This window comes from Hypomesus nipponensis, chromosome 4 (genome assembly GCF_054491055.1).
Source record: "Hypomesus nipponensis isolate SF chromosome 4, ASM5449105v1, whole genome shotgun sequence".
Taxonomy (NCBI): Eukaryota; Metazoa; Chordata; class Actinopteri; order Osmeriformes; family Osmeridae; genus Hypomesus; species Hypomesus nipponensis.
The window spans coordinates 12,240,321-12,255,249 of record NC_140364.1 but is presented as its reverse complement, the minus strand read 5'-3'; the positions used below and the strand labels follow the sequence as shown (position 1 = coordinate 12,255,249).

The window sequence follows — 14,929 nt, the reverse complement described above, 5'->3', positions numbered from 1 at the left end:
GCGGGGGCCCTTAAGTCTACAATTCTGAACTTTACATTTAAGGCCTTAAAACGTCTTAGAAACAGGGATGTTGACAGTCGGGGAGTGCACTGCGGTTACAGGGGTCTGGGCCCACGGATGTGTTTGGCACTATGCTCTGTGCTGAATTTGATCCCAGGTTGTTGTGGTGTAGGCCCCTTGTTCTCAATCCACTACATGTGGTACCGTGTTTGGCAGTAGACTCAAATGGTACACATGCTTACCCACTGAGCCACAGAGGTTTCCTGCAAAGTTCCTTTCTACAAGACGGTGTAATTGTCCTTATGACACTACTAAATGACCAAAGGACAACGTAGGTTTTGTTTCTGCTAATACTAAGTTATAAAACAGAATACTCTGCCTTCTAATCATACTTACAAAACAAGTGAAAGTTTGCTGTAGAATTTCTAAGAACTTGTTCACAAAATACAGTGACGATAAGTAGATTTTCTTGGATAGACTTATTTATTTCTGCAACACAGATACATATTAAACAGAAATGTACAGCTTACCATCTATTAGGGGTGGAAATATTTTGGTACCTCACGATTCGATTCTTGGGGTCAGGATTCAAAAAATAATAATTTGATTCACGATTTTTTATCAAATTGCGAATCAATATATGCTTCCATATTTATTTTTTGGAATCTGTGAATTGCTAGAAGACTGAATCGCGATTCATATGTGAATCGATTTTTCCCTCCACTCCTAGTACTTAATGCCGAATAACATTTTTAAGGGTTGTATGACAGTATGAGCTACAACCTATAAATCTCAACCCCCTCCCCCCCCCCCCCCCACACACACAATCACTCCCCATCCTGGTCATACGTCCTTCCATAGAGACATGCAGTGACCAGTCCAGCTGTTGTCCCTGAGTGTCTCATCACCACTCGACCGTCCGCGCTTCTCTCCACCGCGTCCGGCCTCTCCAAGACCACCTGACTGACCACCACCGACGGATACACGTGCTGCGTGCTGAACTTGCCTTCCAGCAGGAAGTCCATCTTGGTCTCCGCCTCTTCCACTTCCTGTCCGCAGGAGCGATCCACTGTCCCAGAGCAGCGGACTAACGCGCACACCTGTGGGTGGACAGGTCAGAAGAAACAAAAGTTAAAAAAACGAAACATCAAAACAAGAATACAGAATAGTGAACTGGCCTCATATAAAGACATTGATCTAGTTATCCCGACCTGCAGTGCATAGTGTCCATTAACCACGTGTGTGCCAGCAAACGCCCCCAGTGCAAAGAGCTCTGTACTGGCCTCCAGTGGAGACCTCCGGTACTTCAGGCGGCAGCAGAAAGGCCCATCACACACAGTGAGCTCGCCCTCCGAGTCTGGCAAGAGTTTGAAGGCGAACTGGTCGTACATCATGGAGGAGTGGAAGAGGTTAGGGGGGAGAGGAGAGGAAGACGGCGCAGTCCTCTGACAGCCCTCTTCCTTTGGCAGGCAAAAAGAGTCTGTGAGACTTGAGGACCAGACACCCACGCCACCCACCCCACCTGAGCCTCCCACCCCAGAGAGAGCCTCCGATCCTGGGGGTGGCTCTGTCCCTCCATCACCCAGACCTCCGCGCTCCATCGCCCCTCTGTCTTGCAGCCACGCGGGGTCCATCACGGGTAATCTGCCCACCAGCAGCTTCCCAGTCTCCAGCTCCCCTGCCCTGGCGTGGTGGTAAAGGGCCGTGTCGGGGCTGAAAATGCCGCTGCCGGTCATGCCCAGTGGGTCACTGCGTATGTTGGCCCCGAGCACGGAGACGTTGGCACCCCGGCTGAAGGCCCACTGGAACTGCACCGCCGCCAGCAGGGGGAGCTGGTTCATCCACGCCGTGGGGTAGACCAGCTGCCGCACCCCCTGGGAGGGGGGCGAGGAGGGGGACGAGTACATTTACAGGTATTCATTTTAGCAGACGCTTTTATCCAAAAGCGACTTCCAAGAGAGAGCTTTACAAAAGTGCATAGGTCAATGATCATAACAACATTGCGGGTAGCCAAAACATGAAGCATACATTGTGAAAAAACAAATAAGTGCCAATGGGAAGAACCACAAGAGCCTGAGTAAAGGTGTGGGTGTGTGGGGGGAGGGGGAGAGAGGGGTGTGTGTTTCTGTGGGTGTGTTGGGGGGGGAGGGGGGGGGCGGCCTAACGTTAACCTACCTTGTTCAGCAGGGTCACTGTGGGATCGTGGAACAGGATGTCGAAGCAGGTCAACACCCCGAACGTTCCAGCGAAGGGCGTGTCGAAGGTGACGAGCTCTAAACTCGGCGGCTTGTCGAAGGCGTTCTCAAAGTACAGGTTGTACTTGTGGTAGCGAGCCACCAGAAGTCCATCCGACCTATGAAGGACCCGTGTAAACCCGGGTTCAAAACCTAAACCATCCTGCATGACGACTGTTTTGTTGCGGAAAACACGCTTCTCAAACTCAACAGTCTATAATGAACCTGAACACCACGTCAGTGTTGAACTGCCAGCGTCCATCTGGAGGGCAGGTGAGGTCGGAGGTCACTGAGCACGGCTGGAGGGCGGCCATGTTGGCCACCAGGAAGAGACGGTGACGTCGAGCCATGCAGCTCAGACGCTGGAGGACCTGACAGGGCAGGGGTGGATGGACGTACAATTATTTCATGACTGTACTTAAGAAGATTTTTCTGGTATTAGTTTTTCTGACATCCTTATACTAAGACACTAAAACAGAGTCTTTATAGACATGAGTATCTGTACTTCGACTTGAGTGAAGGATGTGTGTGTGTGTGTGCGCGCGTGCCTGCGTGCGTGCGGGTGTGTGTGTGTGTACCTCAGTGTGTGCGTGCCGGCCTGGCTCGGTGCATGGGTTCCAGTTCTCTTTTTGTGGGTCGGGGATTGCCTCTAGGTAACCCGCTATGGATGAACGACTGAAGTTGAAACCATGGAGACCATCTTCGGGAAACACTATAATCTGAGCACCCTGAGAGAAGTAACGAGAACGAGATTATAATTTGTACGATAACTGCTGTTATTGGTTTTATTTCTACATATATAGCCTACCTTTCCGGCCGCTAGAGCAGCTTGAGCTTCGTAAACGTCCAGATTCTTCTTCATGTGTTGAAGTGCAGCAGCTCGAGACAGCGGCACGTGCGGCTCTGGGTTCAGGTTCACAAAGTGCTCATAGACCGCAGCGACGTATGAGCGACCGGAACCGTCTTCTGCCCCGACAAGCAAAATCAAACAGAGGCCTAGCGCGGCCACTACAGCCGCGATGGGTGGTCTGGTGGACATAACCTTCGAACCCAAATGTGTTTGTTTGCTAGTTTCACGACCAGGGTCTAGTTAAAGTTGAAGATACGAATATATTCCTACCGGCATGCAGTCCACTTTAACAATATTTTACATTGATTACACATCCACATACTGGTTCGGAGGTAACATATTTAAGATTATATATATCAAGGTGCCAATCTTGAGAGAACGCTTGGTTGAAATGTTTCGTCGTCAACGAGGAGGCTGGATGTGATTGGATGTTTCCTTGCCTGCCTGAGTTCTGTCGGATTCCTTGTGTTACAACAGTATAACCGCTAGGTGGCCTCAGTTCTTCATGAATTTGTACAAAACACTAAAGTAAAATTAGTTTAAGTGACGTACATTGCACAATAACCTTGGTCCTGACCTAACTTCAGAGAATTGCATAGTTGATACAAAGAATATAAACACATTCTTGGTTTGACAACATTTAATTACAAATATACAATACTATTATGCTATATGTCAAACTGGTTGATTAATGTGGTCGTTTTGACATCAGGCTCTGATAGAAAACTGACAGATGACCTCATATCATTACTAACTCCAACAGTTACAGTAGGCCTATCGTTAAAGTGTCCCTTAACTGTCCTTACAGTAGACAGATCACTGCGACTCCAGCAAACAATCAAAAAAGTGTATATTGACCGATGAGCTTTTGGTCAACAACTGCTGTACCCAAAGGCTACCTACATTCTAACCTAAGACACCTTAGCAAAAAAAATCCAACTTTTTGTGTGTGTTTTTGTCATCTATATGTGAGTGATATCAGGCCATCAACAGGCCCTGTCCTGTCAGAAAAAGGGGGTGTCATTTCAGATGGGTTGTCCCGTTGCGTTAGCATCACTCCGGTCGTTGTGTTAGGTTTGTTCTGATGGGTAGCGTGGCATCCATCCAGTGGTTAGGGTTCTTGATCATGGAGGTCCATAACTTCATCTCCTCCTCCGTGGAGTCCATCCAACACACTGCCTCTCCATAGCTCTGACCTAAAACACACACACACACACACACACACAAGATGACGAGTGGGATCACAGGTAGTGTCTGTGTGTGTGTGTGTGCACGTGTGTGTGTGTGTCTCACCTGTCCCGAGGCTGAGTCTGACCCCTCCCAGCACGTGTGTCTTCAACCCTTCACGCTGCCAGACAGTCAGCTCAGTGCACGCTTCTCTCAGGTCCGCCGACTGGAAGCCGTCATACACCATGGTGTGGTTGTATGTCGGGCTGATGGACCGCTTGACCACGCGTGTCTTCTGACCGCTCGACCGACTAGCGTCTGGCAGCACGTAGCTAAGGTGGAGTGACGGTACAGGGTGTGTGAACACTTTTTTTTTATCAAACACAACAACTGTTGCGTCACCGCAGTGTATGCGAACTGTGTCGTGTGAACGTGTGGGTTCAGATCTGCTCAGATGACAGTGTGGAACCGCAACAGTAGAATAAAACCTCAGGCTCTCGTCAAAACGAAGTGACTCACCTTTTGACGTAGGAGTCCACAGCGCCCCCTTTGGTGGACAGGAGACCCTGCGCCTCCCGCAGCCAGATATGCACTTCCCCAGTCAGCGGCATGCCACCACCTACACACACACACACACACACCAGACAGAGAGGAACAGTGTAGGGGTGGAACGTCATAGAGACACAGTTCTGCTGGTGTGTGGGTGTTCAACTCACCCTCAGATCCTGCTGGTGAGAACTTTATGGAGAGGAAGATGGTCCCTCGACTACTAAGTGAGTCTGGAGTCAACTGAACCTGAGAGAGAGAGGGAGAGAGAGACAGAGAGGGAATGAGGGAGAGCGAGACAGAGAAAGAGAGAGAGGTAGAGGGAGAAAGAGAGAATAAAGGAAAGTGGACCGGGAAATCGAGAGAGAAAAGAGAAAGGAGATTAAGGTTACATAAGCATTAGTTAAAATTCATTGCATGTCTCTCTCTTTCTCTCTCCTTCTCACTTTACACTTGGGGTGTGTCCCTCTGAGCCATAACACAACAGTGTGTGGGTATTATGTTTGCCCACATCAGTGTGATAGCATGTGTGTTTTGTGAGGGAGTGCCTGTCCCGTGTGGGAGTATGGGCCCTTACGCGTGGTTGAAGGTCTTGCCAGAGGGGTTGGGTGGAGGTCCAGTCCCAGTGGCCCAGGCTCAGCTCCACCTCCCCCAGAAACATGTTCCTCCCCACGGGGACAGCGTGCCACACAGACAGGTTCAGAGTACGGCCCCGGAGGTCCCCCACGCGCACTTTATACTGGGGAGCACAAACACTCGCATGATGTCAGGAACACCGAGACGAGGAAATTATGTACGTTTACATTTACATTTACGCATTTCAGCAGACGCTTTTGTCCAAAGCAACTTCCAAAAGAGAGCTTTACAAAGATCATAACAACGAGATAGCCCCACATATTGCGGGTAGCCAAAACATGAAGCATACATTGTTAAAACTAAATAAGTCCCAAAGGGAATAACTCTAAGAGCATGTAGTTAAACAAGATACAATTAAACAACATGAACCTCGAAAAAGTGCAAGGGTGTACCTGCGGAAAAAAGCAAGCAACAAAAATATATTACACAGCAAGTACAATAGTGTGTGTGTGTCTCTCTCCAACTGTCTCTATAAATCAAGCTGAAAAAAAAGCGAAACATCAGAAGAATACAAAAGGTTATGGTTGTTGGGGAAGAGAACAAGCGTTTAATTGAATTATCAGACGTACTTTCAGAGTCTGGTCATAGACGGGGTTTAGTGTCTTCTTTTTCACTGAAGTTTTCTTCTTACTATGGGATGACTTGTCAGGTAGAAGATAAGCCTTCACATACCTGCACACACAACAAGGCTTAACAACAGAGGTCTAGAGCACCACAAACAACCATTCATATTTCTGTGTTGTGTGCTCTGCTCTTTGGTGCACACACACACACACACACACACACTCACGGGTCGGAGCGGTTCTTGCGCGCCGGGGCGAGGTCTTGACAGCAACAAACTTTGACCTTTAGCTCCTCCTTCTGTGTGTCGTACAGCAGTGAGAATAAGATCCGCCCCCTCACCTCCACAGCCCCGAACTCCCCGGAGGTAAACAGACTCATCATGCTGCCGTTTAGCTGCCAACCAACCAGAAACACACCGCAGGGTTCACAACACCATCACTCCACCGCCTGGTCTCAGGTCCACATGTAGGAGATATTACTGGAGGTCTGTCTGAGTGAGAGTGTGTGGGAGTAGCGTGCGTGTATCCGTGAGCTCAGACATGTTGAGAAAGTGAGCGAGCGAGTGTGTGAGTACGTGTCAGTCGGTCGGAGCGTTACCATGTTGTTGGACTGCAGACTGCTGACAGAGCTGCTGGGTCTTAGAGGGGTTGGATCAGCTTCTGTCACGTCGCTGGATACCGAGTCTGTGTCCCCGTCTGAGTCTCCCTACCAACACACACACACACACACACACACAGTACAACAACCCAATATAACAAGGCCTCTGAGAGGTGCATGTAGTGTTTTGTGAGTGTGTATCTGTGCGTACCCATCTATCTTCCTCTTTGTGGCCATTACTTCCGCTGACACAATCTAGTGGAACTAGCAGGTCATCAGTTGAACAACAGGAGGGGTGGACATATCATTATAGTTAATTATACATATATACGTTATACGACTTCAGTCATTATGGGGATTTTGATAAGTTATTAAGTCATTATAATCACGTTGTATATCTGTGGTCGACGAGATGGTGTTACTATCCTGCAAAAAAGAAAGAAATGTCACCTAAAGCCTCTAAAAACCTAAGATGTACCGCATCTATGAACACACACACACACACACTCACCTGTGTGTTCAGGTTCCTCGTTCTGGGCACAGGTATGGGAATAAGACTGACTGGATCCCTGTAACACAGTTACATATGAGCTGACAAGACTTCTCTGTATGCATTGCCTAAACGTATCACCGGGAACCACAAACGCTATCCCCACGACAACAGCTATCCCCACGACAACAGCAATGAGCCCTTACTGTTCGATCACCTCCTCTTCCGTCTTTTCTGTGGCATCCTCCCCTTGTGTCCTCTCTGCCCGAGGGGAGGGGCTGTTGCCAGGGCTACCGGGTTGCCCTTCCTCGTTAGCTCCGTTGAATATTTCACTCAAAGCCACATCTGAGGGGGGGACACACACACACACGGTTGTCACGACAACGTCAACGCCTTAGACTCGCATCACACTACCTAGCAAGACGGCGTGAACGCGGTGAACCGTGACGTCATTGTCCACGTTTTAACTGACGGATTGGCAGGCGGCCCACCTCTCGTCTTCGACCTCCGGCGCCGGATGGAGGACTGCACCAGATCGCAACCTTGCTTGGTGTTGCAGTGGCGTTTGCTCCTCTCCTCGCTGAACCACGCCCCCGACAGCGTCCGCAGAAGAACAGGGTCCGCCTCTTTCTCACGGAGACTCCTGAGGGGTTAGTTAGGAGTTTCAACCGAAGCGTAAAAGCACTAAGACTCACTGGCTTATGGTTAGGAGGAGACGATTCTGGGGAGGGGGACGGAGGGGGCATCAGTAGGATTCTGCATCTAAAGGGTTAAATAATCACCTCTGACCTTACGCGCCCCTCCTCGCGGCGACGAAGCTCGTCGTCTCGCAGCAACACTTCCAAGATGGCGGCCTGCTCAGCATCTGTCAGGTGACTCAGGTCCAGAGAGTCCTCACCCTCTCCCTCCATCACTGACAGACAGAGACAAACAGACAGACACACACACAAACACACAAGTAGAAACTACTTAGTTCGGTATCAAGATCTCCTGGATAAGAAGAAACAATGGGTGTGTGTTTTAACAGCACCCAGGTGTCCTGCTTCCCCCTCTGGCCTACCCCGGCGCATGCGTTAACTGCTTCCGCTACTAATGTGGTTTTTGAGGGTTTTTTGGCAAACAGGATGTTTATCAATATCCGTGCTGAAAGAATATAACAACCTTTTTTATACATAAAAGGCGCTCAGGCCCATACCTACAAGAACAATTTTTTTTACTGCGATGTTTATCACAAAAGTTATATTTAAATTTAAATGTGAAGGTGCAGCACAGCAGGTGCACCACACTTCATACAGTACACACACGCTGAAACAAACAGGTAGTCACAGCGAGAGAAGTGACACCTGGCGTAGGGTATTAAAGTTAAATGTCTATCTTAATGTTTTATATTCTGGATAATGTGTATTATAATGCTTCAGCTTACCTTATTTAATCAATGCCTAGATTTTCATCCGCGTGTCGGTGTGCAATATATGTCCGCAATCGGAGTTTGCTGTTACTTGTTAGTTTGCTAAAGTTAGTATAGTCTGAGCCGCTAGCTGAACACGCCCCTACAGCAGAAGCGAAAACGTGAACCGGAGTGTAGTGTGAGGGGAACTCAGCCCACAAAATCAATACGGATGGAGTGCGGAATTAACAGCTCCTTGTTTGTACATTCACTCAAGTCACACTATTTGAGTCGCCAGCAATATAATTTGAGAATAAAGGTAGACGGAAGAATAGAAGGAAACATAAAGTCTTGTCTGTATTTAGCATTGTTTGATTGTGTCTGTGTGTGTATGTGTGCGTGTGTGTGTGTGTGTGTGTGTGTGTGTGTGTGTGTGTGTGTGTGTGTGTGTGTGTGTGTGTGTGTGTTTTAACAAAGGAGAATTTGATACAGACCGCATAGTATAAGGCCTACACGGATGTACCAGATGGTTTGGTGGAGGAACTGTCAAGGAAACACCTGCTAAACACACACACACACGTCACCCAAACGTTTTTATTTAACACAGATACCACACACATGAACGACTGGATCAAACTATTAGTGGAACAAACTATGCTCCTGAGATAGTTGCTCGTAGCTTACTGTATTTGTATCTAGTAAATAGTCTTAAATAGTAAATAGTCGTGTTTCCATTGCACTAACTTTCTGTTGCTGATCAAATTACCACACAGACACATATTTACCATACTCATCTTGCACTGAAATAATTTTAAGTATGATGAATTATATGCCATTTTTTGTATTGCTCATTATGGCAGTTCAGACAAAAATGTAGGCTAATACTGACCAGAGAAATATGAGTTTGTATGTAGCTGAAGCACGCAGACACTTGAAGCTGTCTGGGGTTGTGTTTGTGAGGACGTGCGTGAGCATGTTTGTACAGGCATGAGGGGGAGGAGGAGGACAGATCTTCTCTATCTTCTTTGTCAGCAGAGTTGGAAGACAGCCAGCCTGTCACTGTGTGTGGGTTCCCTTTTATGCGCAGCCATTGGAGCTAGCTCTCCGGTTTGGCTGGCTCTGTTGCTGCTTGAATGGCCAGCCAACCGAGCTCCCAGTGTCTCTGTCCCAGCCCTCCTGAACCCCTTCTGTAGCCCTCTGCGGCTTTTCTGACCCTGTCACACATCCGTATGTACGGATCCATACATCCATCAGGCTGGACAACCAGCTTTGCTCCCAGTAGACCACCAAACACAAAATCTGTGCAATATATTTAATTACTCAGTCATATTATTATTCACTATTTAATACTTACTTATTTTGCTACATTGTTGTTATGCACTATGTCGTTCTTTTACTCTTGTTTGTAGTTGGCCTCACACCTCCCTGAATCGTGATGCTGACGTCACAATGCATAGGATTGCATTTACATTACATTTAGTCATTTAGCAGACGCTCTCATCCAGAGCAACTTACATTAAGTACAGGGACATTCTCCCCGAGGCAAGTAGGGTGAAGTGCCTTTCCCAAGGACACGTCATGTGCACTGGGAATCGAACTGGCAATCTTACCAGCCCGATGCTCTACCCGCTCAGCCACCTGACTCCCTAGTGTCAGGTGCGATCTTTTGTTTGGCAATAGAACACTAGAAAACAAGAAACACTAGAACTTTCAGCAATATCTTTATTTGGATGCCATCACAGCAATACAGGACACGCCAGAGACTTCCTGACTCAATGCAGCGTTTCAACTACCAAACCAGCTAAACTGAGCTACAGTAATCTAATCTAAGGAACCTAGTTATTAAATTAAATCAGGTTAAATTCATATGAATCAGAATACAATGTGAACATTGACATGAGTCCAGTAATCTAATCTAAGGAACCTAGTTATTAAATTAAATCAGGTTAAATTCATATGAATCAGAATACAATGTGAACATTGACATGAAATCAGAACGAAAATATACCACAACGTACGTAAGTATAAATTAATCATGGCATAAATTAAACATATTAGATGTCATGATACAGAAAACACACAAACCTCAAACCAAGGTCAAGAGAATGTCAGAATGTCAGTTTGTCTGTGAAACGCATGCTTGTCTGTTAGGACGTCAGTGTCTGATTATTTGTCGAAAGTCTGTCTGCACGTGGAATCTCACTGTAAGGACACACTGAAGCACATACTATAAACACACAGTCGTGACAGCCGGCAGAACTAAAGCCTCTAATCTTAACGTGACAGCACGATGATTCTACTCTTTCCTCTGTTCCACTCTCATCCTCCATTCAACTCCACATCCCCTTCTCATCCCCTCTCTGTCCTTATGGCTGCGGCTGCTCTCTGTACAGAAGGAAACAGAGAGAATGTGAGTCATTGTGAGTTACACAGATACAAAAGAAAACAGAAGTGTCACATTGAGACTGATGACAACCGATGTGCAATGACGCCAAACTGTTGTGGTGCTACATATCTGCAACCAGTAGAGGTCACTGTTACACAGACATGCAGTCTGATTCACCCTGATAAACCACCATTACGCAAGCAGCACATGCACAACTCACAAAGTCACAAACCAAGTCACACCAAAGTCACACACAAAGGACACATGAGCACGTTCCTGTGCATTCACTCTCCTCTTCACACAAACCAAATCATACACACACCTCACACACACAAACACAACTCCCACACACAAACACACACACACACACACACACACCTCTTCACACACCTCTTCAGACACACACCTCACACACACCTCACACAACTCCCACACACAAACACACAAACACACACACCTCTTCACACACCTCTTCAGACACACACCTCACACACACAGACACACACACATCCTTACATGGGATCGTAAGTGCTGTTGTCTTTGGATTTGAGGAAGCGCATGGCGAAGAAGCCTCCAGCCTGGAGACACAGCACCAGGATGATCCCTCCTATGAAGCTGGACATGTCGAACTTAGCCTGGGAGAACTCTGAGCCAGCAGGACTCTGGTCGTCTGAACCTGCGTGGAACAGCCTGCCTACATCATCTCGCAATAACAACTGGTAAAAAAAAGTTAGGAGTTTGAAAGAGTGGGCGGAGGTTTGTTTGGATGTCAGGGCTCACCGGAGTCATCTTTCCCTTCGGCTGCGTTCTCCACGACTGAGAGCACACACACACGCGCATAAACACACGCACAAACACACACGCGCGCGCGCGCATAAACACACACACACAAAGTGTTTTACTAAATAAGCGATGAGAGACGATGTAGATTTGTGAATAATGTGGTGCTTCTCACCTGTGCACATGGCTGCATCGTTAGTCACATTACAGTTTGAAAAGTCAACATCGTCAGACACACACCCTGTGTCATTATCTGAGAAGGAGAGAGACACAGTTATATATACTTTCTTTGGATTGTGTGTGGTGTGTGTATGTGTGTAGCTCTCCTGGAATAATCAATTATTCACACATCTGGTAAAGACCAGAATGGCTTGTGTTACAGTACCAAAAGAGGATCAGATTTCTATCAGAGGTCAGAATGAATGTGTGTGTGTGCATGTGTGTGTGTGTCACCGCTATCGCAGTTCCTCCAGACGCAGCCTGTTAAGTTCAGGGTGGAGTCCCCAACACATAGGTCACATGACTCAGCTTGAGAACAGTCTGAAGGAGAGACATTAATATCAATCAGACAGAGTGACTAACTGTGTAGATCACATATCTAACAGAATGACCAAATGAAGAATTGGATGGGTTTTAATCCTAACACACACAGTTTTAGGATCCTTGTAGATTAAAGAGGAGAGGGGATGAGGGGTGGGGCCTGGGGAGCCAGAAGGTGAAAGATGAGAATCAAATTCCAGGAAATCCTCATCCAATCAAAGGGTTGTCAAATATCATTCTTAATGTTTGAAACACGGATAGAAACACACACATTCCAGAAACACATCAGACTGACAAAACAACAACAACTGTAGAACAGACAAAACACGCACACACCTACCTGAAGACTGAGAGTGACAGGTGGTCACCATTGCAAGAAGCAACAGTACGGGGCCGAGGGTCTTCAGTCCGAACCCTTGCATACTGCCAGCCAGCAACTGACCTTCAATGGACTACTGACCGACCCCTGGAGACTGACACAGCTGGACTGGAGCTACAGTCTGAACGCTCAGGCTTCAGATCCGGAGCTGACCAGGCCTCAGCCAGTGTGTGTCAGTTCAATCGCTTTCGGTCGCTTCTCGTCCAAATTCTTCAGAGGTCTGCTCTAGGTCGTTTTTTTTCTTCTTCTTCAGTGCCTAGCAGATTAGTCTGAGCTAGGGAGGAAGGAAGGACTGTTCTTTGTGTTTCAAAGGTGAAGGAATTGGAGGAGGAGGAGGAGGAGAGTGGGGAAGAGGAGAGGACTGGTGTGAGTTTGAGACATGAAGAGACAGGGGAGACAGTTTGTAACATGAAGCCTGCTCTACCCAGTTACCCGGCAACCACTTTGCCCAGCTCTGCCCTCCTGAAACACACACCACTAACGAGACAGAATGACACCTGTTCACCTCAGCGTTCATACAGAGAAAGACACACACTCACATCAGACATGCACACCCATGCACATCAACGCACACCCACATGTTGGCGCCTGTATCTCAACATGAACATGTAGGCCTGACCCTGAAGGGAGTGAGAGTTGCAGTCAGATATATAGGAACATATAAGTCCATCTGCACCAAGCAAGAGAATGACAACACTCCTGTTGTACACTTTAGGAGTTGGGGATTTTGCCATGAATATTATAATGTAACTGTATACTTTCCCAGTTAAGCCAGCTTCTCTAATTTATTTACGTTACTCATTATTTACGTTGCTCTTCATGAATGATCTGCAAACGGATGTGTAGATAATTATGTAATGTAACGGTATGGACTCATCCACACATGCCCACCTCTATTCAAACCTCAATTCAAACAGTGTAATATTATTGATATTACTGAGATACTATCACCACCACCACACACTCCTACACGTTTTTCTTTTTTTTTTACAACAGCCCGTGCTGCAGTATCGGAGGCGAGCAGGAGGGTTTCTGACAAGGTTAGATAACCGCGAGAAATACCGCAGTCCTCCGTCCTCTATAAACAACTGGCAAATGCTACATAAAGCCAAAATTGTTTACATATCGATCAGCCTAATTTCACATCGGATCAGATTCTCTGTGACGTCGCTTCGGATTGATGATATATTTGTTATCCATTATTCTACCGGCGAGAACCGGAAGGTGCTGTCCTTATATGGGTGCAACAGGACGAGATTCCCTCTCTCTATGCGCATTGGTATATGACCATTTACGACAGACCAGCCTATCGCCTACGCGCACCGTTTAGACCGGGGAAACCGTGAGTTCCCGCTAGCCGGTGGCGTAGGCTCAGTAAAATTGATGTCAGCATACATTGAGGTGACACGATTTCTTTTGAACATGAATTATTAAACTAGTATGCTTGGTCTCAGGTGGTCTCAGGTGTGTATTAAGGACATCAGTAATTTGCCTGCTCAAATTATATGTGGTGGTCTGACAAGAATGTGCCACTAGGCTTCTAGACAACTAAGTGCAGACAACCTATTATGCAAACTTGGATTTTACAAACACTGAAGAGCCAAATGAACACATCACATTCTGTCAGGAAAGCAGTATTGTCTCACATCATGTTACAGAATGGCCACGATTTCAGCACCTTGGACAGCGACATTAGCTCTACCCCAAAATTCAGTCATGTTTTTACTCTTTAACTTTAGAAATTTTCCATTCATGATTTGACCCTGTCCTCGGAAAGGGGGGGGGGGGTGTCCGATGAATACCAAATATAATTTACTGGAAAACTGGCGCGAATGAGCCGCAGTGGGAGGGGCTGTAAGATGCCGCATTTTTCTGAATGAAATTACTCGCGACCCCCCTACTCGCACATTTCTATCTCAGCTCCCCATTGGTTGAATCTCTAGTCACTGACGTCAGCTAGAATCTAGTGAATGCACCCGAGCGCTGAAAGTCCAGTCTCCATTCTTGCACGACAGGCATCGACGGTGAGGAATCGCAGCCAGACAACAGGGACTGATATCTGATGGGGACAGTGAAACAAGACTGTTTGAGATACCGTGACTCTTGTCAAGACTTCAGAAACAGCCGAACAACAGATTTTATTGTTTCTATCTGTGGATAGTGGCTCAACGGAACTGATACATTGGATTCCAAGTGTACATTGAGGTAAGCTACGTTCTCCTTCGTGCGTGCTTTAGCTTGTGAGACAGTGTGTGTGTGTGTATTTTAAGTGCGTGTGTGCCTGTCGTGGTCTCCTTTGGTGCAGTGGAGCTGCATATCTCTTACACAACACCCCTCACGCACAAGGGTATCCCCATACTGTGGGATGCGAGG

The 14,929-nt window shown here is 47.1% G+C and overlaps 3 protein-coding genes across 3 annotated transcripts; all 3 read right to left on the bottom strand.

Annotated features, from left to right (window-relative positions):
- Positions 1 to 467: 467 nt before the first annotated feature.
- Positions 468 to 3,613, bottom strand: btd (biotinidase). The gene is made up of 6 exons (XM_084696705.1): positions 3,043 to 3,613; positions 2,813 to 2,962; positions 2,460 to 2,605; positions 2,176 to 2,353; positions 1,212 to 1,874; positions 468 to 1,100 (listed from the first exon to the last, which is right to left on the bottom strand). The coding sequence occupies exons 1-6, from the start codon at positions 3,271 to 3,273 to the stop codon at positions 828 to 830; spliced, it is 1,641 nt and encodes a 546-aa protein (XP_084552831.1). The 5' UTR covers positions 3,274 to 3,613; the 3' UTR covers positions 468 to 827.
- An 88-nt stretch (positions 3,614 to 3,701) lies between these two features.
- sytl1 (synaptotagmin-like 1) lies at positions 3,702 to 8,628 on the bottom strand. Its single transcript, XM_084696706.1, has 15 exons — positions 8,508 to 8,628; positions 7,874 to 7,997; positions 7,576 to 7,727; positions 7,291 to 7,429; positions 7,106 to 7,163; positions 6,984 to 7,020; positions 6,806 to 6,858; positions 6,595 to 6,702; positions 6,224 to 6,390; positions 6,003 to 6,105; positions 5,375 to 5,536; positions 4,968 to 5,046; positions 4,771 to 4,870; positions 4,378 to 4,583; positions 3,702 to 4,280 (listed from the first exon to the last, which is right to left on the bottom strand). The coding sequence occupies exons 2-15, from the start codon at positions 7,993 to 7,995 to the stop codon at positions 4,138 to 4,140; spliced, it is 1,629 nt and encodes a 542-aa protein (XP_084552832.1). The 5' UTR covers positions 7,996 to 7,997; positions 8,508 to 8,628; the 3' UTR covers positions 3,702 to 4,137.
- A 2,209-nt stretch (positions 8,629 to 10,837) lies between these two features.
- On the bottom strand, positions 10,838 to 12,599 carry cd164l2 (CD164 sialomucin-like 2). The gene is made up of 6 exons (XM_084696993.1): positions 12,518 to 12,599; positions 12,091 to 12,177; positions 11,813 to 11,890; positions 11,638 to 11,673; positions 11,374 to 11,533; positions 10,838 to 10,856 (listed from the first exon to the last, which is right to left on the bottom strand). Exons 1-6 carry the CDS (start codon positions 12,597 to 12,599, stop codon positions 10,838 to 10,840), a joined length of 462 nt encoding a protein of 153 aa, XP_084553119.1.
- Positions 12,600 to 14,929: the final 2,330 nt, after the last annotated feature.

Coding starts and splice junctions, on each gene's coding strand:
- sytl1 (XM_084696706.1), bottom strand. CDS start 7,995: ATGGAGGGAGAGGGTGAGGACTCTCTGGACCTGAGTCACCTGACAGAT. Junction 7,430..7,575: donor CCGGAGGTCGAAGACGAGAG/GTGGGCCGCCTG, acceptor TCCCCCCCTCAG/ATGTGGCTTTGAGTGAAATA. Junction 7,021..7,105: donor CGAGGAACCTGAACACACAG/GTGAGTGTGTGT, acceptor TCTTTTTTGCAG/GATAGTAACACCATCTCGTC.
- cd164l2 (XM_084696993.1), bottom strand. CDS start 12,599: ATGCAAGGGTTCGGACTGAAGACCCTCGGCCCCGTACTGTTGCTTCTT. Junction 12,178..12,517: donor CTGTCACTCTCAGTCTTCAG/GTAGGTGTGTGC, acceptor TCTCTCCTTCAG/ACTGTTCTCAAGCTGAGTCA. Junction 11,674..11,812: donor CGATGCAGCCATGTGCACAG/GTGAGAAGCACC, acceptor GTGTGCTCTCAG/TCGTGGAGAACGCAGCCGAA.
- btd (XM_084696705.1), bottom strand. CDS start 3,273: ATGTCCACCAGACCACCCATCGCGGCTGTAGTGGCCGCGCTAGGCCTC. Junction 2,606..2,812: donor GCCGGCACGCACACACTGAG/GTACACACACAC, acceptor CTGCCCTGTCAG/GTCCTCCAGCGTCTGAGCTG. Junction 1,101..1,211: donor ATGGACACTATGCACTGCAG/GTCGGGATAACT, acceptor GTCCACCCACAG/GTGTGCGCGTTAGTCCGCTG.